Below are 25787 nucleotides of genomic sequence, written 5' to 3' on the forward strand. Positions count from 1 at the left end.
CGGTGCCACGCGGCGCGTCATTGGGCGGCGGGCGCGAGGGCAGCGGCGCGGCGGCCCGCCCCTCGGCTGCGGGCTAGGCTGAGACGGGAGGGTCCTCGACTAAAGCCAGGAGCGGATCAAAGTGGTGGGACTCGCGCCGCGGCCGCGGAGACGTGAAGGTGAGCCGCGGGGTCGCCCCGGGCCTCGTCGGGCCTGGCCGGGCCCAGGGCGGGGCGGGGAACCGGCTCCGGGGAGCCGCCGGCCCGGACGCCGCTCTCCTTCGAGACGGCTCCGGCGGGAAGGTGCGAGCCAACGGCCGCTTCCATCTTGGGCAGGGCAGGGCGGGCGGGCGGGAGCGGCCCTTCTTCCTCCTCCTTCTCTTCCTCCTCCTCCTCCTCCCCCCGCCCCGGGCCGCCTCCGCCGGAGCCCCTCGCGTCCCGGGCGCCCCGCGGGGAGCGTGGGCGGGGGAGGGAAATTCAACTGAGCCGCGCGTGCGGGGACGGACAAAGGGGGCGGCGGCGGGCGGCCCGGCCCGGGCGCATTGTCTGACGGCGCCGCCCCCGCCCTTCCCCGCGCCCCCGCCCGCCCGCCCGCAGGCCCTCCGCACGCCGCCTCCGACCCGCCGGTGCTCGCCCGCGCTCTCCTCCCCGTCCCCATGGAGAAGACGGAGCTGATCCAGAAGGCGAAGCTGGCCGAGCAGGCCGAGCGCTACGACGACATGGCCACCTGCATGAAGGCCGTGACGGAGCAGGGCGCCGAGCTGTCCAACGAGGAGCGCAACCTGCTGTCGGTGGCCTACAAGAACGTGGTGGGCGGCCGCCGGTCCGCCTGGAGGGTCATCTCGAGCATCGAGCAGAAGACCGACACCTCGGACAAGAAGCTGCAGCTCATCAAGGACTACCGGGAGAAGGTGGAGTCCGAGCTGCGCTCCATCTGCACCGCCGTGCTGGTGAGTCGGGACGGGCGGGCGCTCCTCGTGGAGGGCTTCACGGGAGCCGGAGGGAAAGGCCGGCCCCGAGGGTCCGCCAAGGGGGCCTGGACCCCCCACGTGTGCGCTTCCCGTGCAGCGGTTCTCAACCTGTGGGTCGCGATCAATGGAAATCCATCCTGCATATCAGATACTCACATGACGATTCATAACGGTAGCAAAGTTACAGTTATGAAGTAGCAACGAAAATAATTTCATGGTTGGGGGTCACCACAACATGAGGAACTGTATTAAAGGGTCGCGGCGTTAGGAAGGTTGAGAACCGCTGCTGGAGGCAGCAGCAGCTGCTTTTGCAGGGGGAGCGGGTCTTTCCCCGGCTCGCTGCCCACCCAGTAGGGCTGGGCAACACCCAGGCGGGTTTCCCCAAGACCCAGAGTCGCTTTTCAGCTCGCCCAGGCCGCCTGGCACCCCTTTACCCGGCATCTCATCAATTCCCGGGCTCCAGGCTTCGGCCGGGAAAAGGGGCAGGCAGGCAGGCACCTTTCCCACGGGCACCCATGTGTGTGTGAATGAGGCTGTCCTCCCGAACCTGGCCACGGGCGTTTGTTTTGAAAATGTGAACAGATCGCTTCATTTTCCGAGGAGGAGCATTCATTTTCCGAGGAGGAACATATCTGTTGAGCTTTTTCCCTGCTCAGAAGGCGGGGAGGGGGCAAGTTCAGTCCGTGTGGAAGAGGCGCAGCTAAATCTAAAGGAAACTTGGTGTTTGGTCGCGTTTCCTTGCTCTAGAAGCACCGATGGAGTGACTTGCATTGCTCTCTGGTGCACGGTCGCGGGGACAGCTTTCCAGGTTCTGAACTGTCCGGACTGAGCGGTGGTGGCTGCTGGGTGGAGCGGGTGAGCCTGCGATCACCCTTCCTCGTGGGAGGGAACCTTCCAGCGCTGTCATTGCGTGGGTCTTTTGATCAAAGATAAGTGTTTAAAATTTAAGTACCAGCCCAATATCCTGGAGTGTTTCACTTCTTTCACCTATTTTCCTAATACAATAAACAGAACCATGGAGATAGCTGGTGAAGGGGCAAGAAGCATTGCAGGGTGTGTACCGAGTGCCTTGTTTAGAAATTATTTGCTTGCATTGTATTCATCTATCTTCTTAGCTTCCACTCCCTGCCTGGCATAGAGGAGGCACTTACATAAAAGCTTCCCAACTGAATTGCTGTGTTCATGAAATTTACCAACTGGAAAGTGATGATAGACTGCAATGGCATATGGCCATGCCCATTGACACATCGAGTCTGTTACCAAGGGAAGGCTCATAAGAACTCCATATGTTAATGGGGCTTTCCTGGATTTATAGGGGTTCACGTAGCATATCTCAGTCTCTCTGTTCAGTGATTATTTCCCAGCGTGTTACTTACCCTGCAGTCATTCCAAATTACCACAAAATTTTTTCCTGTTCTCCAAGTTAATTCTGTGCCAAAGGAATATTTCTTTTAATCTATGGCTCTTATAAATTTTAGTTTCTATGATGGCATAAGTGGAGAAGAGTTTTGCTTAATTGCTAAGTCACTTAGTATAAAAAATTGTCCTCCCCTGAAATTAGGACAATTTTTTATGCAACTGAAATAGAAGCATTTAACCTTATTAATCTGAGGCATAAATAAAATGTTCTTATCGGTAAAATGGCTTGAGTCTAATTGTGACTTATTGGCCAACTTATCATAAAAATCCTAGGAAAGACCACCTTCCATTTGACAGCTGTATTTGAGAGCTTGGAGGTGCAAGGCACTGCCCATCAGCACTGTGAGGAAGGACAAAGCTGGGAGCCATGGTGTTTGTCCTCCACAGCGTAAGGAGTGAATGTGAGAAATACAAAACGAAAAGAATAGAATTCCCATAGAATGGTTTTGAACAAGTTATGTGTAGTGTGTGTGTGTGTGTGTGTGTGTGTGTGTGTGTGTATTTTAAGGTATATTTGTATTGATTTCAGAGAGGAGGGGAGAGAGAGATAGAGGTAGAAACATCAATGATGAGAATCATTGATTGGCTGCCTCCTGCACGCCCCTCACTGGGCATCGAGCCCACAACCCGGGCCTGTGCCCTTAACAGGAATCGAACCTGGGACTCTTTAGTCTGCAGACCGATGCTCTATCCACTGAGCCAAACCAGCGAGGGCTAGGTGTAGTTTTAAGGAAACAGAACCCTCAGGAAAGGCTTCCTAGAGCGGGTTTTGGGAGTGGAGTTGAGGGAGGAGGATAGAGGGGAGGGGAGGGGAGGGGCCCCTCTTCCAGGCAGAAGGAATGTACAGGACAGGCCTGACTCCGGGGAGAAGGCTCTGTGGGACGGAGCAGAGCATGTATAGAGCCGCTGCAGCAGAGAAGCCTGGAGAAGGTAAGAGCCATGTGAGGATGATCGCCAGGGCGTTTCCTCACTTGGTTCAGTGGGGAGACATTGGAGATTTTTTAATGATTTTTGAGTGGCATCGGTTGGCAACATCTAGAGCTCGTGGTAATGAGTTTGTCAAAATAAAGAGGAAAGGTGTGAAACCTGACGTCTCTGAACATGGTGCTGAGTGAGGTTTTCTTTTTTTCCTTTGGTGAACAGGAAGGAGAATAGGGTGGAGGAAGGAGGTGAAGCTCGCTGTAGGAGACTAGTAATAGGAACAGAGAGGCAGAATGTTGGTCCTAAATAACAGATCCTCAGCCTCCTCTTTCTCTTCATAAAGTAGGTTGGGGTGGGATTATTTGAACTATTTACTCAAAATGAACATGGTAGACAACTCTCAACCCTTTGGATAAGCACTATTGAGAGGCTACTGAACTGTGAGGGCAGAAAATAATTACAAATCCAAATGAGTAAAGGGCAAAGGCTATTAAGCACTTTATACACTGACTCTGTCCCCAGAAGTTAGGTTTGATAGTGTTGTTTCTGGGTTAATGCTAAGAGGACGAGGGCATAGGAAGTTAAGTAACTTGGTCAGCACCCCAAAGCCTAGTGAGAGGCAGGGCAGCTGCTGTGCCTCCAAGTGAAGTGAGACACATTGTCCCTCAATACATGGAAGCTGACGGGAGCGCACAGTGTGGGCCTTGAACCTCTGTTTTGAGGATCTGTATAGTTCAAGATAGATAAGACATGATGTTTGTAAGTTAAGAGAGAGGGAAGGTAGCTCTGGTGGGAAAAAACTGCCAGGATCTGTAATTTTGAAGCCCTACTTATTTACAGAATATTGCAATAAAATACTCCTTGACTTGTGGGCTTTTTGGCTTTTAGATTATAAGCTCCTTGAAGCCGAGAGTTGTGTTTTGGGGGATGAAATGGAGTGGAATATTGCATTTATAGGCATATAAATGTAAGGTTAGAGCCGTGCTTCTCGACCAGGGTAAATTTACCCCCAGGAGACACGGGGCCAGTTCTGGAGACAGTTTTTGGTGGGGCGGGGGCTACTAACAGGATGAGTAGAGGCCCGAACGCTCCTAAACACCATATGCATAGGGAAATCCCCCACAACAGGGAATGCCCAGCCCAGGAGTCCGTGATGCCGAGGTTGAGAAACTCGGAGCTAGCAAGCCAGGTTGGCTGTTAACCAGCGTTGGTTGAACCACTCCAGTGGACGGGTCTTTCACACAGATCTTAGCTCTCCAGTCACATGTTTTCTATCCAGACGAGCAGTATTCCATGATCTCTGTTACCTGGGCCTTTTGCTCAGTTGAAGTTGGCCGTGTGTTGCTAAATATGTGTTGCATACTCTCTAGTTGACCGACTGACTATGCGCCTGTCTCCTGGATGTTTGCTGCAGGCTTTACTTAGAGAAATGGAGACACTTCGCAATGGGACGGTGGCGGGGCCATGACTATAAGGACCTCTGTAAATGTAGTGTAAATGCTTCCGTGGGACAGTCTTAGATTGCTGTCTGTAAATGTCGGGGGTGATTCTGGGAAATAGGTGAGAAGGTATGTGGAACCATAAAGATACTGATTTTCAGGTCAAACTTTTTTTTAAATATATATATTTTTATTTCAGAGAGAGGAAAGGAGAGCAAGAGAGAAATAGAAACATCAATGATGAAAAAGAACCATTGATTGGCTGCCTCCTGTATGCCCTCCACTGGGGATCGAGCCTGAAACCTGGGCATATGCCCTGACTGGGAATTGAACCATGACCTCCTGGTTCATGGGTCATTGCTCAACCACTGAGCCACACTGGCCGGGCATCAGGTCAGACTTTTTAAGCCCAAGTAACTTCCATTGATACTACTCACCTAGAATTAGTACTTTCATTTTCCCTCTTGTTTTGCTCCTTCCACCAAGCAAACGCTGCTTGAACACAGCTCAGAAAAGTTTCGTTCTTTTAAAAAAACTGGAGAATTAGACATCTGCAGTGAAACATATGTTAAGTGTTCTGACCTTTCCGCCTGGTACTGTTTTGCCAAGTATTTGGCAATATGTGTACTTTTCAGTGCTGGTGTTGCCCTCGGGATTCTGGTGGACCAGGGAGGAGGTGAGAAAGGTCACGGTAAAGGTTCACGCGTCCTTAGTCAGAAAATGCTCGGGATGATTTGGGGGCTGAGTGCAGAGACAGGTAGTTGGTTCTTGGTGGAGTCAAAACTTCCATTTGGGAAGGACTAAGTATTCCATTAACACACTTTTGCTATATGAAAGTTGATTTCTATGAAATTTAGCTTTTAATATATCATAAAAATTATATATATAATATTTAAACATCTAAGGACTGACATTTGCCATAGGAAGTGGTATATCTATATATTTTTTATATATTTTTATTGATTTCAGAGAGGAAGGAAGAGGGAGAGAGAGATAGAAACATCCATGATGAGAGAGAATCATGGATCGGCTGCCTCCTGCAAGTCCCCCACTGGGGATCGAGCCCACAACCCGGGCATGTGCCCTTGACCGGAATCGAACCTGGGAACCTTCAGTTCCCAGGCCGACGTTCTATCCACTGAGCCAAACCGGCCAGGGCGGAAGTGGTATATATTGAAGTGACTTTATCAAACTACACTAGTCCCCCTAGCCCCCTTAGCCACAGGGGACACATTCCAAGACCCCCACTCCCCCCGTGGCTGCCTGAAACCGTGGATGGTACCCAACCCTATAGAGACTATGTAAGCACTTTATGGTTTCTCTGTAGCATGTTTGAATTGCCAGCATCACTTCCCTTGTGCTTTGGGACCATCAGTAGGTAAAGTAAGGGTTACTGAACACAGCATTGAGTCTGACTGCCCACCTGATGCTGAGATGGCTGCTGCTTGTTTAGTTGCAGGAAGCTGATTCAGGGTAGACACTCTGACAAGAGAGTGATTGACATTGGGGCAGGACGAAGTGGTACAGCACAAGATTTCATGACAATACTGACAAAAGCATGCAATTGAAAACTTATTTAAAACTTATGAATTGTTTGTTTCTGGAATTTTCCATGTGATATCTTTGGACTGGGGTTGACCAGGGGTAATTGAAATCAAGGAAAGCAAAACTATAGATAAGGGGGTACTGCTGTGCTGATGGCACCATGGGAAATTTTATTTCCTCTTCCCCTTCCCACACTTGCTAAAATATTTAAAGTTGTTAATTTTGATGAAATTCAGTTTGTTTGTTTCTTAGGTTGCTTGTGCTTCTGCCTGATCCAAGGTCATGAAAACTTACACTGACGCTTTCACTGAGAGTTTTATTGTCTTGGCTCTTATATTACGGTTTTTGGTTCATTTTGAGTTAATTTTTGCATATGGTGTGAGGAAGGGGTCCAGCCTTAGCCTTCTTCATTCTTTTCATGTGGCTATCCCAGCCGTGGGCAAACTACGGCCCGTTTGAAATGAATAAAACTAAAAAAAAAAAAGACCGTACCCTTTTATGTAATGATGTTTACTTTGAATTTATATTAGTTCACACAAACACTCCATCCATGCTTTTGTTCCGGCCTCCGGTCCAGTTAAGAACCCATTGTAGCCCTCGAGTCAAAAAGTTTGCCCACCCCTGGGCTATCCGGTTGTCCCATATGAAAAATATTCTTGATCTGAGATCTCAGCTTATGACATAATCAAGTGGTTTGGCATAAAAGGTACTTCAGGAAAACTTATAATCACCTCATTCTTTGTGCTCCAGCCAAATTGTTTACCCAAACACTCCCGTAGTTCGCTTCCCTCCCACCACTGCGTTCTCATTTGTAAAGCCTTTCCCTTTTCTAAATGTTGAGATCACACCTGTCCCACAAGGTACAATTTAGGTGTCATTGCACTTAAAATTATAACTTCTAATACTTTCGGGTCCCTTTCCTTGCAATCACAGGTAGATGAGGTGGGTTTACCTGGAAGGAAACCAAGGTTTAGTTACTCAGCAGTTAGCTATGAACTCAAATTCAGCTGTTACATTAGTGCGCTTTCCGTTCCCACTGCCTTTTACTGTACAGCCTTTTACACACTCTCTGAATTCTGTCTTGTATGGAAATGCTGGATTCACGCCTTTGTGCATCCAGGCTCTTCAACTAGAGTGGCTTGCTTTTATCTCTTTTACTAGGCACTGGTTTTACTTTAAAAGACCTGGGGGAGGAAATAATGTCTGCTTTTAAAATTTCACAACCATTACCACACCAGGTGGAGTCCAAGTTCCTTAACGGGACTAGAGACCTTCCAGCTTTTGTCTCTAGCCTCCTTTCTCACTGTTTCTTCTTTCCTCTTCTTCAGTGGCCTGGATCTCCCCAGGGCTCTCTCTTGTGTGGTGTACTTTCTTACCTTTGCTCTGATTCTCTCCACATAAAAGAATGTGTTGTTACACTAATGTAGTCTTTTCTTTCTCACCAAGTCTACTAATGAGGCGCAGTTCTGCATTGTCTGGAGTTTACCGGTGTCCTGCGTTCCTCTGTGGCTGTCTCTAATAAAGTGTGCCCAGTTCAGATCTCTCTGGGTAAGCTGTGAAGGGTGTGAGAGAATAAGGACTTCATTTTTCCCTCTATAAACGATGGAGCAGTACTTTATTTCCCAAGGTTATTTTTGTGCTGCACTCAGTAGTTCAGTTGAATATTCGCAGTAACCCATTAAGTTTAGTTGCAAGTGCAGAATAATTTTCCTACCATAGCCTCAAAATTCTTGTTGATCCTGTTCTTCCCTTTGTGCCCTGTAACAAAGCTGGTAGGCCAGAGGCTGGAGTAGAGGGTTGTATGTAATACAACAGGGGGCAATGTATGTGGCATGGGTTAGCCACAGGTGGAAAAATTCATCTGTAATCATGTGGTTTCTATAATGTATGGTAGAAATGGCTTAATTCAGTTTGTCACCGACTTATAAAAGACAACTCATGTGCCCTAACTGGTTTGGCTCAGTGGATAGAGCGTCGCCCTGCGGACTCAAGGGTCCCAGGTTCAATTCCGGTCAAGGGCATGTACCGTGGTTGCAGGCACATCCCCAGTGGGGAGTGTGCAGGAGGCAGCTGATCAATGTTTCTGACTCTCTATCCCTCTCCCTTCCTCTCTGTAAAAAAAATCAATAAAATATATTAAAAAAAAAAAAAGACAACTCGTGAAAGTGCACTGGTATCTTCACTAGCATAAGCTATTATCTATTTTTAATAGAGTTCTTAGGATAAAGCAGAATTTGACCTATTTACCAAGCTAGCAAGGCAGTTTTGACCTATTTTAATTATTAGAACATCCTTTTTATTAGGTATCAGGATGTCTGTTCACTTGGATTACTTATGACGACCAAACTGAGATTTGACTTACTATTTCGGTTGTTTTGTTTCTTTAAAAAGAAAAACTTGTTTTTCCACTATCATTTGTCTTTTCCTTCACAAATCAGTGGCTACAGTAGCTTCTGGATACTAGTAAATTGCAAGTCTCTAAGGCAGCGGTTCTCAACCTGTGGGTCGCGACCCCTTTGGGGGTTGAACGACCCTTTCACAGAGGTCGCCTAAGACCATCGGAAAACACATATTGAATATATAATTACATATTGTTTTTGTGATTAATCACTATGCTTTAATTATGTTCAATTTGTAACAATGAAAATACATCCTGCATATCAGATATTTACATTACGATTCATAACAGTAGCAAAATTACAGTTATGAAGTAGCAACGAAAATAATTTTATGGTTGGGGGTCACCACAACATGAAGAACTGTATTAAAGGGTCGCGGCATTAGGAAGGTTGAGAACCACTGCTCTAAGGGAAAGGAAGTAAAGAGATGGGTATTTGCCTTGGTTCTTTGTTAGTACTGATCTGTCACTGTTGGTAAATTACGGTTGTGTATTTATCTTTTTTTTTGGCAGGTTGATATATTTAGAAAGTAGTGCTAAGTGTCACCAGTGGATGTATGTATTAAAGTGTCTTGTAACCCTGTATATATCTTGGCTAGAGAGTTGGGAATCTAAGCAGGTGTATGACATTTCTATATTGCTAGCATTGTCAGTTGCTAAGATATGGAAATATAGCAGACAGAGGTCAGAGACGAAGGACTGGGCGTTACATTTGTTTCTAATATCTGGAATTGGCTCAGCTGCTTTGGGGAAAGTAAGGGGCAAAGACTGATTTTCTTTAATATCGGCACATGACAGTCACACTCCGCTATTTGTCAGAGGCTAAAACTCTGTTGTGTGTCCTTACCATTGCAGTTGTAACGCTCTGTAGCTGAGGTGGGAGACAGGATGAAGATTCCTATACAAAACCATTTTTATTGTTTGGGGTTCAAGTGCTGATTGTTTAGGGGAGCAGAGGGGATCCTCTGCTTACTACAGGGCCATCCTAGCCCCTAAAAGGCACCACTGTGCTGTAGCACATGCTGATAGCCTTGGTTAGGAATTGGGCAGAGTCATGGTCTAACCATGTTTATTGCTTGCATATTAGTCATTGGTGATCATTTTGCCTGGGTCAAGGGATATGGTGGAGCTAGAGAGCTTATGGACCAGGAGAAGAAAGAGTTTAGAAATATGTGGGGCAGGAAGATAGATAAAGCTTTTTTCTCTGTATTGAGAGCCTTGGATTCTTTTCATCTGTTTCTGCCTCCTTCCCATTGCCTGGTCATCCCCTGGTTTTCTTTTGCCCCCAAAAGTAATTAGCCACTTTGCATAGACTAATCTGACTTATTTTTACTTTCACTATGTATAACTACAGTGGCACATACCCTTTGTGTCTGAGGAGTCCATATTAACTCTCTGACCATATGACAGTTCATCATGACACATTCATTTATATTAGGTGTTTTGCTGTGTGTGTGTGTGTGTGTATGTTTAAGTTGATTTTAGAGAGGGATGGACGAAGAGAGAGAGAGAAACATTGCTCGGTTGCCTTCTGTATGCGCCCCGTCTTGGGATTGAACCCACAACCTAGGAATGTCCCCCTGACCAGGAATCAAATCCTCAACCCTCTGGTGCACGGGATGATGCTCCAACCAACCAGCCACACCAGCCAGGGCCATATTAATTTTAATTATTTTTTTAATTAAATGTATTGGGGTGACATTCGTTAATAGTAATTTGAATTTATTAATTGACAAATATTCCAGCCAGTGTTGGGTTTTAGTCTTTTGTTACTTTTAGAATTATATCTCAAAAGTTTGAACACTTTATAAAAGGTGGGTTTTCATCTACACAAATATTGATGTTAATTAACCCTTTCTCCCAGGAAGGCACATTCACATTCATGAATGCTCCAGAGTTTTAATAAATGGAAGTTGGCCACTTTTTCAGGGGCGCCACGTGGGTAAAAGAATAATGTGCGCTCATGTCCAGGGTTGTCCCCTTGGCCTTCTGGGCTTCCAGTCTAATTTGTTGGCACACTGAGGGGGGAACTTAAAGAATTAGGAATTGGGCAGAGTCGTGGTCTGGCCATGTGTCTTGTTTGCAGGCGGATTAGCATTTAGAAGATTGCTTGGTGGTTGCAGAAACCAAGAGTGGTAGTTGGATGGTCTTATAGACTGGACGCTCCACCACTGTGATCAGCCCCGGACAGGTGCTCTTGGAAGGCAGTTCATGCCCCAAGTACCCCTTCCCGTAACAGTGCTGGACATACCATTGCATTTGCCTTCTCATCCCGCCCATCCCGAGAGCTGCTGTATTTCTAGCATCTCCCATAGTGAATGCCTGTGTGCTTTGCTCCTTGGAGTGCCACTTGAAGTATGTGGGAGCCCACATTGCTGGTGCGGGAATGGTAATAATAGAAATAAGGTTGGATGTCAGTCAGTTAAGACTGTTCCCCACTCCTGTTGTGTTGTGGCGCATGGACAATAACCATGTTGTATGGCACATGGGGGAAAATGACCCCGCCCCTCAGCTTCACCCTGTGGTTATTATGGCTCAGGGGATTGGTCTCTCTCTCTTTTTTTAAATGTTTTTATTGATTTCAGAGAGAGGAAGGGAGAGGGAGAGAGCGATAGAAACATCAATGATGAGAGTGAATCATTGACCAGCTGCCTCCTGCAATGCCCCCTACCAGGGACTGAGCCCACAACCTGGGCATGTGCCTGATCAGGAATCGAACTGGTGACCTCTCAGTTCATGGGTCAATGCTCAACCGCTGAGCCACACTGGCCAGGCAGGGATTGGTATCGCTTTGCCATTTATGTTTGCTGGAAGCTGTAGGTTAGAGCCTGATCCTAGAGGACCGTAAGTGCTAGGCTTCAGGTCAGTTCTTTAACAGGCCATTGGGGTTTTTGCAGGGGATTAACATGCCCAGAACGGAAGTGAGGCTTAATTGGCAACAGAGCACAAAGTGGATGAGAGAAAGAAGAGCCCTAAGCCTGGTAGCTCCGTTAAGTTATTGGGTTCGTTGAGGTGAAATGATACGATTCACTGGGGTATAGGAATAGGAGTGGGACTGGGAAGTTCTGGATTAAATTCTGTGACAGCCTGTGCTCAGGTGGGAAGTGGGGGAGAAGAGTCAGAGGCCGCGCTGATGAGCCTGGGTAGCTAGGAGCAGTGTGCAATCCAGACAGTACAGCCTTCTCCTTCCTTCCGTGGTTCATAGTTAAGAAAGAGGAGCTATATGTTCCCAAGTAACCTCTTTTGTTTATTTGTCTGAGAAGTTCTCCAAACAAAGTCTGCACTTGGAGAAAATTTACATCCAGGGCCCGGATGATTATGAAGCCAAAGAAGCAATACAGTTGCACCCAGGTTGCTCTAACTAGGGCACAGAGGGCTTCTCCCAAGACAGAAAATTGAAAGGGGGCGGGGGGGGGGGGCGGGGGTCGGCAGGAGATTGTGTTAGGAAGGCAAAACTAATGTTTCCTTAAATGAGTAAGTTTAAAGTCCCAATGGCCTAGTCAGAGGTGGGTGTGTGTGTGTATGTTCAGTGCATATATGAGCACTTGGTCTGATGCTTTAGAGCAGTGGTTCTCAACCTTCTGGCCCTTTAAATACAGTTCCTCATGTTGTGACCCAACCATAAAATTATTTTCGTTGCTACTTCATAACTGTAATGTTGCTACTGTGATGAATCGTAATGTAAATATCTGATATGCAGGATGGTCTTAGGCAACCCCTGTGAAAGGGCCGTTCAACCACCAAAGAGGTCGCGACCCACAGGTTGAGAACCGCTGCTTTAGAGAAAGATCTGTGTGGTGGTGCATGGTGATTGAGATTTATATACTAAGCAGGATACTAAGCAATTTGTATCCACTTATTTAACCTTCACAACAACCCCATAAAGTAGAGATTGTCATTACTTCTGTTTTACATATGAATAAACTGAGGTACAGAGCTGTAAAAGTAAATTGCCTGGCTAGGTTTGGGACAGATTGGTGTGTAATTACCATGTTGATAATTGGTTAAAATCTTGCCAGTAAAATCTCAAATGGCCCTGGCCTGTGTGCTCAGTGGTTATTGTTGGCTCACTGAAGGGTCTTGGGTTCGCTTTCTGGTCACGGCACATAACCTGGGTTGCAGGTTCCATCCCTTCCCCAGTTGGGGGGCATTCGGAAGGCAACCAGTCTATGTGTCTCTCTCACATCAGTGTTTCTTTTTCTCTCTCTTTGCCTCCTTTCCTCTCTCTCTCTCTCTCTCTCTCAAAATCAATGGGAAAAATACTCTCAGGTGAGGATTAACAAACAAAAAATTCTCAAATGAACCCATATCTTGTCAGTTATCTTAAAATGGATAGTAGGTTATTGAAATGTTTGAGATCATTGATTGTTTCAATGAAATATTTTCTCCTGGTAGCAGATTATAGTTATCAGATTTTAGAAAGCGTAGCCTTAAAGGCAGACACTTTCTTGTTTAAAGAAAAAAACATAAATGTCCTTAATTTTATTTATTTTTAAACGTTTTTATTGATTTGAGAGAGAGGAAGGGAGAAGGATAGAGAGATAGAAACATCAATGAGAACAACATCGATTGGCTGCCTCCTGCACACCCCCTACTGAGGGTCGATCCTGCAACCCGGGCATGTGCCCTGACTGAGAATCGAACCAGTGACCCCTTGGTTCACGGTCCACGATCAGCCACCAATCCACACTAGCTGGGCTGTCCTTACTTTTAGATAATCCTCTAAAAGGTTAGGAAACATGTGCATTAATAGCCAACTCAGTCCTTTGCACACAACTAATACAAAGGAACTTTTGAAATACTATCCTCTGTGAACATGGAGTAGCACATGTAGTTACTCATCATCTTGAGGATCCTGTGTTACTCATTTTGGGAGAGTGGAAACTAAATGGATTATGGCCAGAAGTTTTTTAGTTACTTGGTACTTTGCTGTGATTATTCTAATTGGTGACTTCTCTTTAGCCCATTATTCCTTACTACTCTACAAAGACTCTTCAGGGAAGGTCTGAGTGGGAACTTCTGTCTTTGTCTGAAAATGTCTTTACTTTGCACCTGCTTTTATACGGTACCTTTAATTGGTTATAGAATTCTACCGGACAGTTGTTTTTCTTAGCACTTGGAAGATACTTGATGAAAACATAATGCTGTTTCTCCCTTTATAGGTTGCTTTTTTTTTTTTTTTTTTTTTGCGTGTCATCCTTGCGCAGGGGTCATGCTAATCTTGCCTGTGTTGTTCCAGTTTCAGCATATGTGCTGCCGAAGCGAGCACACTGTTCTCGTCTTGGCATTCTACAGTTTTTCATGGTGGTCTAGGTATGAATATATTTTTCTCTTCCTTGGGATTTAGTGTGCTTTTCCACTATGAAAATTATCTTAATACTATTACTGTGAGAGTCTCAACCATTATCTCTGAATTACATCTCTTCCTCATTCTTTCTAGTCTCTCCTCTGGAATTGGTATTGCATACTATCTTAGATGACGTATCAGATATTTCTAATTGCATCTTTTTACTTATCCACATTTTTTCATTCTGTTGTGTTCTCAAGTATTTTTTTAAAATATGCCTTCTGTTATACCAATTTTCTGTGGGGTTTTTTTGTTTGTTTTTTAAATTATAAAAGCCCTTCTCCCTCTCCTTACACCTACAAGCTGTCTTTTTTCTTGATTCATTGTATCCTGTCCTTTTCCCTAGCTTCTGTTCCTTTTTTTCCCTTTTTCTTTCTTTAATCTTTTTGCTTATTTTAATGAAATAAATAACCAGAATTCATAATTCAGTCATTATGAATTCTGTTTTGTTTATATTTCCACACATATTCCTGCCATTATTTTGAAGCCAGTCTTGGGCATCATCTATTTAATCATAAATATTAAAATACATATATATCTTTAAAAGATGCTTTAGTCATTTTCAGCATACTTTATGTTTTATTACACACTCTTTTTGTTTCTTAAGTTCTTGGGGACCAACATCTGTTGATTTGCTGATCCCTCATTTTGGTGGATCTGCCCCCAAGGAGTTCTGTTATTTTAATGATATGAGTGGAGCTTTTTTCTGTGGGACTTGTGTGTGCCTTGGACTGGGGAAGTGTCTTTGTATCTATCTGGTTCTGATGGTTTGCTGCTGGGCACACTAAGCTCCACCCGCTTTTACACCCATTTTCTGCCTGTGGCTTTACATATCGGGCTTAAGTAAACATCTGAATAGCACCTGCGCAGTTCCTCCTGGGAGACTGCACCCTCTGGGGGCCTCCCTCCTGCCCCCCAGAAGCCTGGGAAGTAGCTTTGTTGCCACTTCACAGCGCCCTCACACCATCCATTGTGTTGTGAATGTTCACTGTTAGTTCTTTGCTTCGTTTTTCTAGTGCCTGGATATCTTTCTTTGCCCTTTGGTGCTCTGCTGTATTTCTTTCTTCCATTTTATCTATTTCTGTTGAACATTTGGTTATTTTTAGAAGAAGGGAAGGTCTGCTCCCTCTCACTGTGTTGCCAGAACCTGAGCGTCTCCGTTAAGGTGTGATAAGTGCTCCATACGGAGAGTGAGCGAGTGTGTGTGTGTGTGTGTGTGTGTGTGTGTGTGTGTGTGTGTGTGAGAGAGAGAATCTGATTTACTGCTCTTCAGGTGACATTTAAAATGTGTTAACCATTTCATATGGTCAGGTAGACAATCCGCTAAATACACATTCAGACTTATATTTCAGTTACAAGTCTTCTGCTCATATATTTTATTTGTTCTAAAATTGAATAGTCACATTAACTTCTGCTTCTCATATTTGTCAGAAATCTTGGTAATACTCTCTGATTTAATATAATAAATATTAGTAAGTGCAGTTTTATTGCCAGACAAAATCTTTAAAAACATGAAGTTCATATGAGATACATCTGGAAAATGAACTAATATTAACATATGAAGACTTCCTACAAATCTGTAAGGACATAATTCATTAGGCAAAGGATAAAAACAGCTAATAATAGAAAAGGACATACAGATATTCAATTTCATTTATAACATAATTTATAAAATTAGAAAACTACAGATAAAGCTATAGTAAGATTTTTTTTTATTAGGTTGGAAAAGATGGAAAAGTTGAATTCTCTGTGTTCGGAAGGATATGGAGGAATAGGAACAGTCATACCTTGCTAGTGGGAGTGCAAGTGGAATTGCCTCCAGGAGGACAGTGTATAGTGTATCTTACAGATCAGATGCATTCGGTACATTGTGGGAAATAGCAAAAGATTTGAAGCAACTTGAATGTTCATCAGGAAACTATTTAAATAATTACCTTATGCCCGTGCAGTGGAACACTGTACAACGTTACACATAGTGAAGCAGTTATAATACATGGGCATGGGGTGATTATTATTAGAGGGATTACTATGGGGAAAGCAAGAGCAATGTGTATGGAATGCTAGCATGCGGGAGGGGGACATACGTGGACTTTACATGTATAAGATACCTGGAGGAATGTACAAGAAACTGATGGTACGGGTGCCTTGAGGGAGGGAAGAACTGCATGTCGATGAGGACCCAGGAAAGGGAGAGAAACTTGGTTGTTTTGCTTTTGAACTTGTGTGATGTACATTTGTTACCTGTTATTTAAATGGAAACGAGCGTCTTGCTATGTGAAGAGAAGCTATAGATAAGGGAGGAATAATGCTGTGCTGTTGAATTTGAACTGGAGTATGAAGTAATGATTTTTCAAAAAAACACCCAAAACTTCGCTGAAGGAACGAAACAGCGAGCGAACAGAATGGGGAGGCTTTTCATTAGAATTGTTAGTGTGATAGTTGACTATTGCATGTTATTGCTTTGATAAAAAGTAAAGAATTTTCAAAAAAGTAATTCAAGACAATTGCTGTATCGTTTTTGAGGCCGTACCACGTGTGCTGCTGTTGCCTGCATTCCAGCAGGCTGCCATCCACGGCTGATGCCATCTGACAGAGGAGCCTGGCGTGTGATGGGCACCATGCCAGATGCTGAACAGAATTTCATGAATGAAAACCACTAAGGACACGTTTTTATCTAGAAGTTGATCTGCTTAACAGGTTGCCCTTTGGATTTAGTGCCTTAGAGTTACACAGGTTAAAAACTGGAAGGGATTCTGATTATTTTACAGAAGAGGAAATTAAGGAACTTGCTCTAGACAGACTCTAGATTAGGTTATTTCAGCGCTCATTATTCTGAAGTGCTCAGATGTAATCTCTGGTAAATGTGACATTTGGTGCCTTTTAAAGATGTGCTCTCGGTGGATGACCGTCTTCAGTGGCTTCCTCCTTCTTGTGCAGCTGTGCCTTTTCCTGCCACGGGGCTCTGGCTTCTGCCTATTTGTCAAATCCTATTTTACCCTTAAGACGCAGCTCACTTGATACCTTCTTAAGAAAAATTCTTCCAGTTGCTTAACAAAATCGTTGTTTCCTCGGCTGTGCTCCCAAAGGACTTTTGTGTGTGCCTTCGACCCACCCGGTGTCCCTCCCCGGCGGTGGGAGGCTCTGCTGACACGGAGTGGGTGGAGATCATGACACTGGACACCCGGTAGTGCTGCGTAACGGAGCGTCCAGCGCTCATTCATGTAGGTAGAAACTTACTAGTATTCACCTGAGGCCAAAAACTAATTTTGTTTTACATTTAAACACACAGTTTTTCTTGTTTGTTTGTTTTTATGGTTTTAATGCATATAAAATTAACCAGGAATGCAACTACCATGTAAAAATCAAAGATTTTCCTTTGCTTTGTTTGTAACCTGCCTGGTCAGGCTATTCGTTGTAGTTGAACAGACTGTGCGAGTCTGTATTCAAAGGTTTTTGGCATTGAAGGTGATTCTTAGATGCGAACATCTGACTAGATTATGTTTTTTAATTTTAGAGAGGAATGGAGAGGGAGAGAGAAACATAAATGAGAAACATCCATGGGCTGCCTCCTGCACGCCCCCTACTGGGGATGGAGCCCGTAACCCTGGCGTGTGCCCTTGACTGGAATTGAATCTGGGGTGCTTCAGTCCACAGGCTGACGCTAGCCATTGAGAAGAATGGGCTAGGGGAATATATTTTTTTTTATTAAGAAATTTAATGGTGCCCCCGTTTGACATTGGTGTATATTTTAAATTGTATGTAAATATATTATTAGCTACCAATTTCATTTTAGGATAGTTAAGGAGTCACAAAATATTAGTTATGAAAGGGGTTATTATGTACAGTTGGTTGTCTGAATTATGTACAATTGCACAGTCTGACACATAGCTGACTTTGTTTTTTATAGGTAACTTTTTGTTTAAAAAAAAGTTCAAAGCTCTTAGTGTGGCATTACCGCTAGTTCTCCCTATTCTTTCCTCTAACTTTGCTCATATTTGAGGTTTCTTGCTATAGAGTATTCTCAGTTACTACTAGTTCATCTTGTAACTTGGGTAGGAAGTACACTGACTTCACAAATCTTTCAGGTTCTCAAAAAGGAGCGCACTACCTGTGTTCTACTCAGCGCTGGGGGAGCCCCAACTGTAGCTCTCGAACCTCCCAGAATCATAAGTTTTGCTGGTTAAAAAGCTACAAAGGTGAACGCCTGCGTAATTGACAGGAATATGGACAGGAGAATTTCGTGGGGGAACTTTCAGTTCTATAAATGTTAAAACTGATTCCTTTCTCCCACCCTGACTTTTTGCCTTAGATGGAAAGATTTTCTGATGCAGTAAGCCCCTTGTCGTTTTGTCTTTTTCTCTGGCCTGTATTGAGATTTTGTTGTTGTTGTTGTTGAAAGTTGTACATCACCTGGCTGGTGTGGCTCAGTTGGTTAGAGTGCCCCCCTATGCAGGGAGGGGTCAAGGGTTTGATTCCCAGTCAGGTTGTGAGTTCGATCCCGGGGGGGGGGAGGTGCAGGAGGCAGCCGATCAATGATTCTCATCATTGATGTTTCTCTCTCACCCTCTCCCCTCCTCTGTGAAATCAATAAAGAAAAAAATTGATGTATTTATTTATTTTTTTTAAGGGAAGCCAGTCTTTGTGAGGACGCCCACGTCTGGTTGAGTGGTTTAGGAGGGATTTGTGCTAGGATCACATTTCTCACCTCAAGACCCCATTCTAGTCAGACTCCTCTCTGCTGTCACTCTCTCTCCTGCCATACTGACTCTGGAAGCACCGGGTAGTAAAGGTACCACGCAGCTCTTTGTGTGGCTGTAAAAGACGCCTTCAGCAGAGCTGGCAGCGTGGCAGAGCCCCCCGGGGTCTCGTCTAACTCCCGCGCTGAGTGACGGGGAGCAGGTGCCGCTGCTTGTGTCTGCTGTGACCCCGCTTTGCCGTGAGAACGGAGTGACTCGCTGTGAGCCGAGGCTTCACCGGGCAGCACGGGCCCTGCTCCAGCTCCAGCTCCTGCTCTGTCCGGGTGGTGCGCTGACGATAACTGCATATCATTGTTAGTTCTGGACGGTAATGCTAGCCTCTCACTGGTGCCTCATGTTTCATTTCAGGAATTGTTGGATAAGTATTTAATAGCCAACGCAACTAATCCAGAGAGCAAGGTCTTCTATCTGAAAATGAAGGGCGATTACTTCCGGTACCTGGCTGAAGTTGCATGTGGTGATGATCGAAAACGTAAGTGCATTGGTGTCTGGGCAAAGCTGAAATGTAAATAGAAGGGAGGGTAAGTGGGACACGGTGACAGTAGCTTCTGTGTAGTCTCCAGGCCTTTTGTAACTTTAAGAAACATTTTGGAATCTACGTAAAAAGAAAATTAATAATGTTGCCTTATGTTTTCAAAAATGGATAGTCATGAGTTTACATTATGTGCTCTTTTTAAAAAATTAAATGCAGACGTTCTGATTTTAATCTGACAAGACGTTATTGAAGACAGGCGTGATGGCTTATGCTTTCGGGTTTGGTGCACCGTGTTTTCAGCCCCGGGGCTCTCTGCGTGTGCTTAGGGCGATCTCGTAGGACCTTCAGTGTCATTACACCGTGAAACTCGCCTGGGAGAGGACACGGAGCATAGAAACAGGACGTGCCTTTCTGTTCGACATGTTAGCCACTGCCTACTGTGAAGGATGACATCGTCTACTAGCTACATATAACCAGGCTTCTGAGGGGAGCTAACGTCAGAGTATTAGTGCCGGCACACAATTTATCAAAAAAACAGACATGATGCCGAAACCGGTTTGGCTCAGTGGATAGAGCGTCGTCCTGCGGACTGAAAGGTCCCAGGTTCAATTCCGGTCAAGGGCATGTACCTGGGTTGCGGGCACATCCCCAGTAGGAGGTGTGCAGGAGGCAGCTGATCGATGTTTCTCTCTCATCGATGTTTCTAACTCTCTATCTCTCTCCCTTCCTCTCTGTAAAAAATCAATAAAATATATTAAAAAAAAAAAAAGACATGGGGAGAAGAATAACCGAATTGCCTAGCTTGATTGTTTAAAAAATGAAAGTAAATTTATTAGCAGTGAACTCCGTCCTCTGGAGTATTGGTAGCTGAGTATAATATAGAGCCTATTAAATGTTCTGTATGTTTCTGCTACAAATTTTATCACACAAGATATACAGAGAAAGTTAGTTACCCTGTTGTAACAAAGTTTGTGTACTAAATTTATTGTGTTATTGATGTATAATTTCTGTTGCCGTAAAAATAAGCAAAATTGAACATGGCAGAGCTGAACATTCACACATCAGCACGTTGGCCCCAGCATGAGTCTGATTCACTCTTTCTGGCTTCCTGGCATTTTCTAGTCCCATGCATAGTACTCCACCTTCTAGAACTTGTAGACGGTCTTTAATACAGCCTAGGACAGGGGTTCTCAACTTGTGGGTCGCGACCCCTTTGGCGGTCGAACGGCCCTTTCACAGGGGTCGCCTAAGACCATGCTGCAGATCAGATATTTACATGACGATTCATCACAGTAGCAACATGACAGTGATGAAGTAGCAACGGAAATAATGTTATGGTTGGGTCACAGCATGAGGAGCTGTATTTAAAGGGCCGGAAGGCTGAGAACCGCGGGCCTAGGAGCTGAGACGCTTTGCTCATTGTAGTGCTTCCTTGAGGGCCAGGCAGCCGGAGCTCCTTAGCATGTTGTGCTGCACCAGCCATGTTTCCATCAGTAAACGCGCCCTTTCGGAGGAAGGAAGGCGCACGTTCAGCCGCAAGGGGATCGTTGAATTTCGGTTAGGTCAGTATTTCCAAGGCAACATTTTTTTTTTTTCCAGGAAGGTGACATTTTTATTAGGCCAGTAATCAAACTCTGGTCAGAGCAGACTTTGTTGTTATATGTTGGCACTTTTATATGCTTTGCACATAATACATCTTGATTCCAAGGATCAGTATTGTTTCTCCAAATAAGCCACAAAAATAGAGATTTTGGTGGTGGTGATGTTTGTAAAGTGTTTTCACTATTTTGAGAAGGGGTATAACCAATTCTCCCCTCCCTCCGCTTTATTAAGATATTATTGGCATATAACAAATTATTTTTAATTGCTGTATTTCCAAGTAATGAAATGAAAAGAAGAAAATGAAAGAAGAAAATGGTTTTAGCCCCAGTGATGTAAAAATCTGATGTGCTATATTACGTTGTTTTTGGTGAAGCTGATGATAAGCCAACATTATAAACTGGTTCTGGATGCTCAGTACAAGGGAATGTTTTGCTTTGCTGTGATTTTAAAGGCTGCAGAGAGCGTCTGGCTCTCCCAGAGCTGGTGGCGTCCGCTCGCTGTGTTAACGTGCTGTGGGCTGGGTGGTATTTTCGGTGTCCCGCTTTTTTATTTCCTTCTTCTGCCTCCACAGAAACGATAGACAATTCCCAAGGGGCTTACCAAGAGGCTTTTGATATCAGCAAGAAGGAGATGCAGCCCACACACCCGATCCGCCTGGGGCTGGCTCTCAACTTCTCCGTGTTCTACTATGAGATCCTCAATAACCCCGAGCTCGCCTGCACGCTGGCCAAGACGGTGAGAGGCGGGTCCAGAAACCCCTCTTTAGCGGCGGCTGTGGGAGATAACAAACGCTAAAGTACAGGCGTTTTATTTACTTGGATACCCAGGGATGATTTCTACTATCTTTGTTTGGCTCTCTCCTCCTTTTTCTTACCATCACGACCACCTACCACCACCCCTCTCAATATCTTGCTCTCTCCCAGCTGTGGCTGTCAGCAGTAACATCTGTCTAAAGAGCATAATGATCAGAGTAATCAAAGAAGGATGGAAGCAATGGAGGGGTGCCTGCCAGGTTTGGCTGCTAGCGTAGCTGCATTCCTCGGTGTTTAAAAAAGGGAGACTGCTAGAGAGGCTTTGCAAGTACATTCTAGTTCTTACTGGTGAGAAGTATATTGGGCATAGCTACTGTGCTGTGTCCTGTGGAAGCACTAAGAGGTGCCTGTGCCCTGGCCGGGCAGCTCAGTCGGCTGGAGCGTTAGCCGGCACACCAAAAAGGCGTCAGGTTCGATTCCCGGTCAGGGCACATACCTAGGTTTGGATTCTATCTCCGGTTGGGGCACGTATGGGAGGCAACCAATTGATGTTTCTCTTCTTCCCCTCTCTAAAATCTATAAATATATCCCCAGGGGAGGATGAAAAAAAAAAAAAAGTGCCTATTTACTGATTGAGTACACATAGCTTTTAAGTTTCAAGTCATACTCATAAGTTCTTAAACTGAGAATCTGATTCCACCGTTTTATTTTTTATTAGAGCAGAGCATAAAGTGAGTGTTCACCTATTTTTTAAAAATGGTTTGTGATTGTGGACTAACCAGGTTGCATTAATACGAATATGGTTTACCATGGATGTTAATGTCTTACAGGCTTTTGACGAGGCCATTGCAGAACTCGATACACTGAATGAAGACTCGTACAAAGACAGCACCCTCATCATGCAGTTGCTTAGGGACAACCTCACAGTGAGTTGTTCATATTTTTACTTCCTTTTCAGGAACAAAAGTGCTTATATTTTACTAGTGGCCCAGCGCACAAAATTCGTGCATGGGTAGGGTCCCTAGGCCTGGCTGGTGATCAGGTTCCCCACCTCCTTCTCTCGCTCCCTCAGCGCCCCACAGCTTCAGCTGGTCACCCGTCATGTTCCGCGCTGCCCCCTGGTGGTCAGCGCATGTCATAGCAAGCAATTGAATGCCCAGTTGAACTCCCTAGGGGACACGTTGCATATTGGCCTTTTATATAGAGAGATTTCGGGCTCCCTGTCTCTTGGGGTAGTTATCTAATAGCTACACTTTCTCTTAGAAAATCAACTTATGGATACATAAATAAAAGTATTACATGCTTGTTAGGGTTTTGTAGGTAGGTTTTCAAGTCAAATGGGCATTTTATCAGATCCTCCTGGGATGGTACTGAGGTTGCAGGAACTCATAATCAGTTTATATCACTGACTGTTTCGTGGGGTGGAGATGTTAAAGTTACTCATGTGGAGGGTTTGGGTGGCTTCAGTATTTTCTTCCTTTAGGTATAGTAGCCATAGCCAGGTAGGCACTATTGTAGGCATTTAAGCATCTCCAAAGTCACATGAAATGCCTTGTTCTAATCAACTTTTCCTTTGCAAGCTGAACATGATGTTCTTAACTTGTTTTTTCTTTATTTCTTTCCTACTACTTGGACAAGCAGATGATAATAGAAAAAATAATGAAGAAAAAAAATACAGGTTGAGCTTTCCTTAGCTTCTTCTATAGGTTCAAGTAAATTTGATGTGTCAAAACCTTAGACCGACTGGAAGAAGGGGAACCCCACCCCCACCCCCGTCTTATAAATGTAGTTCTCCTCCCCAAGCCCTGCTGGGGCTCCCACTTTTGCTGGATAGGATTCTTTCTCATCCCAGCACCGTATCTGCTCAGCTTTGATGAGCAGGGAAGTTATGAAAGCACTGTCTTCCCAGCCGTTAGAAATCCCTGTAGTTCTCAGTTACAGAAGAATGAACAGCATAAACCGCTTCTGTGGAAGAAAGGCACGCTGAGCGATTGGACCTCTTCCCAGACACGGCCTGGTGCTGTCAGTATCTTTACTGGTTTTGTTTTCTCTCTTATTGAGACAGTTCTTCAGGGATATTGTTTTATTTATATTAGTATCCTAACAATAGCTTAAAGATTATATAAGATTCCAGCTTTCCTGAAATTCAAGCAGTGTCTTGATGTTGGTCTAATAGAAATCCATTTTGTGAGCTATTGATTATAGTTGATAAATATTGACTATTCCATTTTCAATTCCTCATTCCATCCTAAAACTAGATCCTTCAGATCAATTGGATTTGTTTTAATATCCTACCTAGTTCACGAATCCTTTCTGTGTGTCTTCATGCACACCTCTGCAGCAACACTAAGTGAGCTGGCTTTTTTTACTATATGATAGCTCTTCAGGTACTTGGAAATAGTTATGATCACAGTCCTCCTCCCTCCTAAAATGTTTTTGCCTTATTAATCTCAAATTGCATTTCAGTAGTGCTTTCATGCAGAGCTTTGGGCTGCTGGGAATGAGAGAGCAATCAATTCTAAGGATGTTGCCTGCTTTTTCTGAAATTGTAGTACTCAGAGAGAGTAAGCTTTAAAAGCTACTCGGTCGTGTCTGTATGTGTGTCACTTTGTGAACAGTCTGCAGGGTCACTTGGGGGGGAGTTGGTGGTATTTGGGTTTTGAGAACAGTAGCTTTCAGTCTTAGTCACCATCTCTGTTGTTCAGATACTTGACTGCTTTCGGAATTACATTCTGATATAACGGCAGGACCTGGTGTAATGGTCTGATCTGGACGTAGTAACCGAGTCCGCTTTCTTTCCTAGTTATGGACATCGGACAGTGCAGGAGAAGAATGTGACGCGGCAGAAGGCGCGGAAAACTGACCGCGGACAGGGTGGCGTCCTCCCCTCCAGAAACCTCTGTGCACATCTCCATTCCTTCCTCCATGTGGATTTCCTAGAGCAAAGAAACCATTCACGTGTACGGAATCAGCTGTTCCTAGCCTTTCACACTGCAGCTGTGGGAAACTCCATTCCTTGATTTGTGTTTGTCTTGGCCCTCCTGGTGTGCAGTCACTGCTGTAGCAAAGTATTAATAGCTCCATTTCACATAAACACAAGTAACTTCCAAACACTTACGTAGAGGACTAAAAATGCATTTGGTATTTAAGTAATCTGAACCAGTTCTGCAAGTGACTGTGTTTTGTATTACTGTGAAGATCTGAAAATGTAGTTAATTACAGTTAAAAGAGTGTTTTACATAACTTCTTAATTTCTACATTCCCTCCCTTACTCTTTGGGGGTTTCCTATCAGTGAGCAAGTTTCCATGTTCTTAATGTATTCCTTTTGGGCAGGAATCCGGAAGTATTAGGTTGAATGGGAAGCATTTGATAATTCTGGGCTGCGGGTCACAAATTGAAAAGCCTCCTGTGTCACACATGGTGGAGGTCTTGGGTAGCTGTGACAACAGGGAGTTTCCTCATTCACTCTTCATTTGCTGCTGTTTTGGTTGACAACTTCCCTTCCTAATAAAAATTCACTTACACCTTCTGCCTTTGTAGTTCTGGTGTTCACTTTACTAGACAATAAAGTAGCATGATGCTGCCAGAATACAAGCGTTGCTTTTGGCAAATTAAAGTGCATGTCATTTCTTAATACCGTAGAATGGGGAAATAAAGTACACAAGTCCAAGTTTAAAATTTTAGTACTTTTCCATGCAGATTTGTGCACATGTGAGAGGTGTCCAGTTTGTTTAGCGATTGTTATTTAGAGAGTTGGGCCACCACTGTGTGTTGCTAATCATTGACTGCAGTCCCAAAAAAGCCTTTGAAAATGTTATGCCCTATGTAACAGCAGAGTAACGTAAAATAAAATTGCATTTTATAAACCATTTACTATGGCTTTGCAACAATGGCATACTTGTATTTTAAAGGACAGGTGAATTTACTACTCTCTGAAGTTTATTGATACTTCCCTTTTATCTTCTGTAAAATGTAGTAGTGATCCCCATACTTTTGCATTGTGATACACTTGTGTAGGGGGGCCTGGAAGTGTGTAAAATTGGACTACATTTCTTAGAGGTAGTGTTTTATCCATAGGTCAGTTTTGTGGGCCATCTCTTCCTCAGATGTAAATGATCTCCAGTTCAGTGTTCTATGGAATAAAGTGGACATTTTCAAACTAGAGAAGTTAACACTGTGATT

At 44.4% G+C, this 25787-nt stretch overlaps 1 protein-coding gene and 1 non-coding gene across 3 annotated transcripts; one reads left to right on the plus strand and one right to left on the minus strand.

Annotated features, from left to right (window-relative positions):
* Window positions 1-25474, plus strand: YWHAQ (tyrosine 3-monooxygenase/tryptophan 5-monooxygenase activation protein theta). Of its 2 annotated transcripts, XR_009448041.1 has the most exons (7): window positions 1-158; window positions 576-928; window positions 19124-19247; window positions 21424-21587; window positions 22435-22530; window positions 23246-23626; window positions 24408-25474. XR_009448041.1 is itself a non-coding variant. In XM_059660566.1 (6 exons), the coding sequence occupies exons 2-6, from the start codon at window positions 635-637 to the stop codon at window positions 24465-24467; spliced, it is 738 nt and encodes a 245-aa protein (XP_059516549.1). In that variant the 5' UTR covers window positions 1-158; window positions 576-634; the 3' UTR covers window positions 24468-25474. The 2 variants fall into 2 exon arrangements, 1 of the variants encoding a protein (XP_059516549.1); XM_059660566.1 differs by lacking the exon at window positions 23246-23626.
* LOC132213981 (U6 spliceosomal RNA) lies at window positions 13834-13940 on the minus strand. Its single transcript, XR_009448094.1, has one exon. It is a non-coding gene; the product is annotated as a U6 spliceosomal RNA (small nuclear RNA).
* Window positions 25475-25787: the final 313 nt, after the last annotated feature.

This window comes from Myotis daubentonii, chromosome 12, assembly GCF_963259705.1.
Source record: "Myotis daubentonii chromosome 12, mMyoDau2.1, whole genome shotgun sequence".
In the NCBI taxonomy this organism is placed as follows: Eukaryota; Metazoa; Chordata; class Mammalia; order Chiroptera; family Vespertilionidae; genus Myotis; species Myotis daubentonii.

What these genes read in the sequence shown, in the direction of transcription:
- YWHAQ (XM_059660566.1), top strand. Translation starts at nt 635, where the DNA reads ATGGAGAAGACGGAGCTGATCCAGAAGGCGAAGCTGGCCGAGCAGGCC. An exon ending in CCATCTGCACCGCCGTGCTG is followed by an intron (nt 929 to 19,123) that starts GTGAGTCGGGAC and finishes GTTTCATTTCAG; the next exon opens with GAATTGTTGGATAAGTATTT. An exon ending in TGCTTAGGGACAACCTCACA is followed by an intron (nt 22,531 to 24,407) that starts GTGAGTTGTTCA and finishes TTTCTTTCCTAG; the next exon opens with TTATGGACATCGGACAGTGC.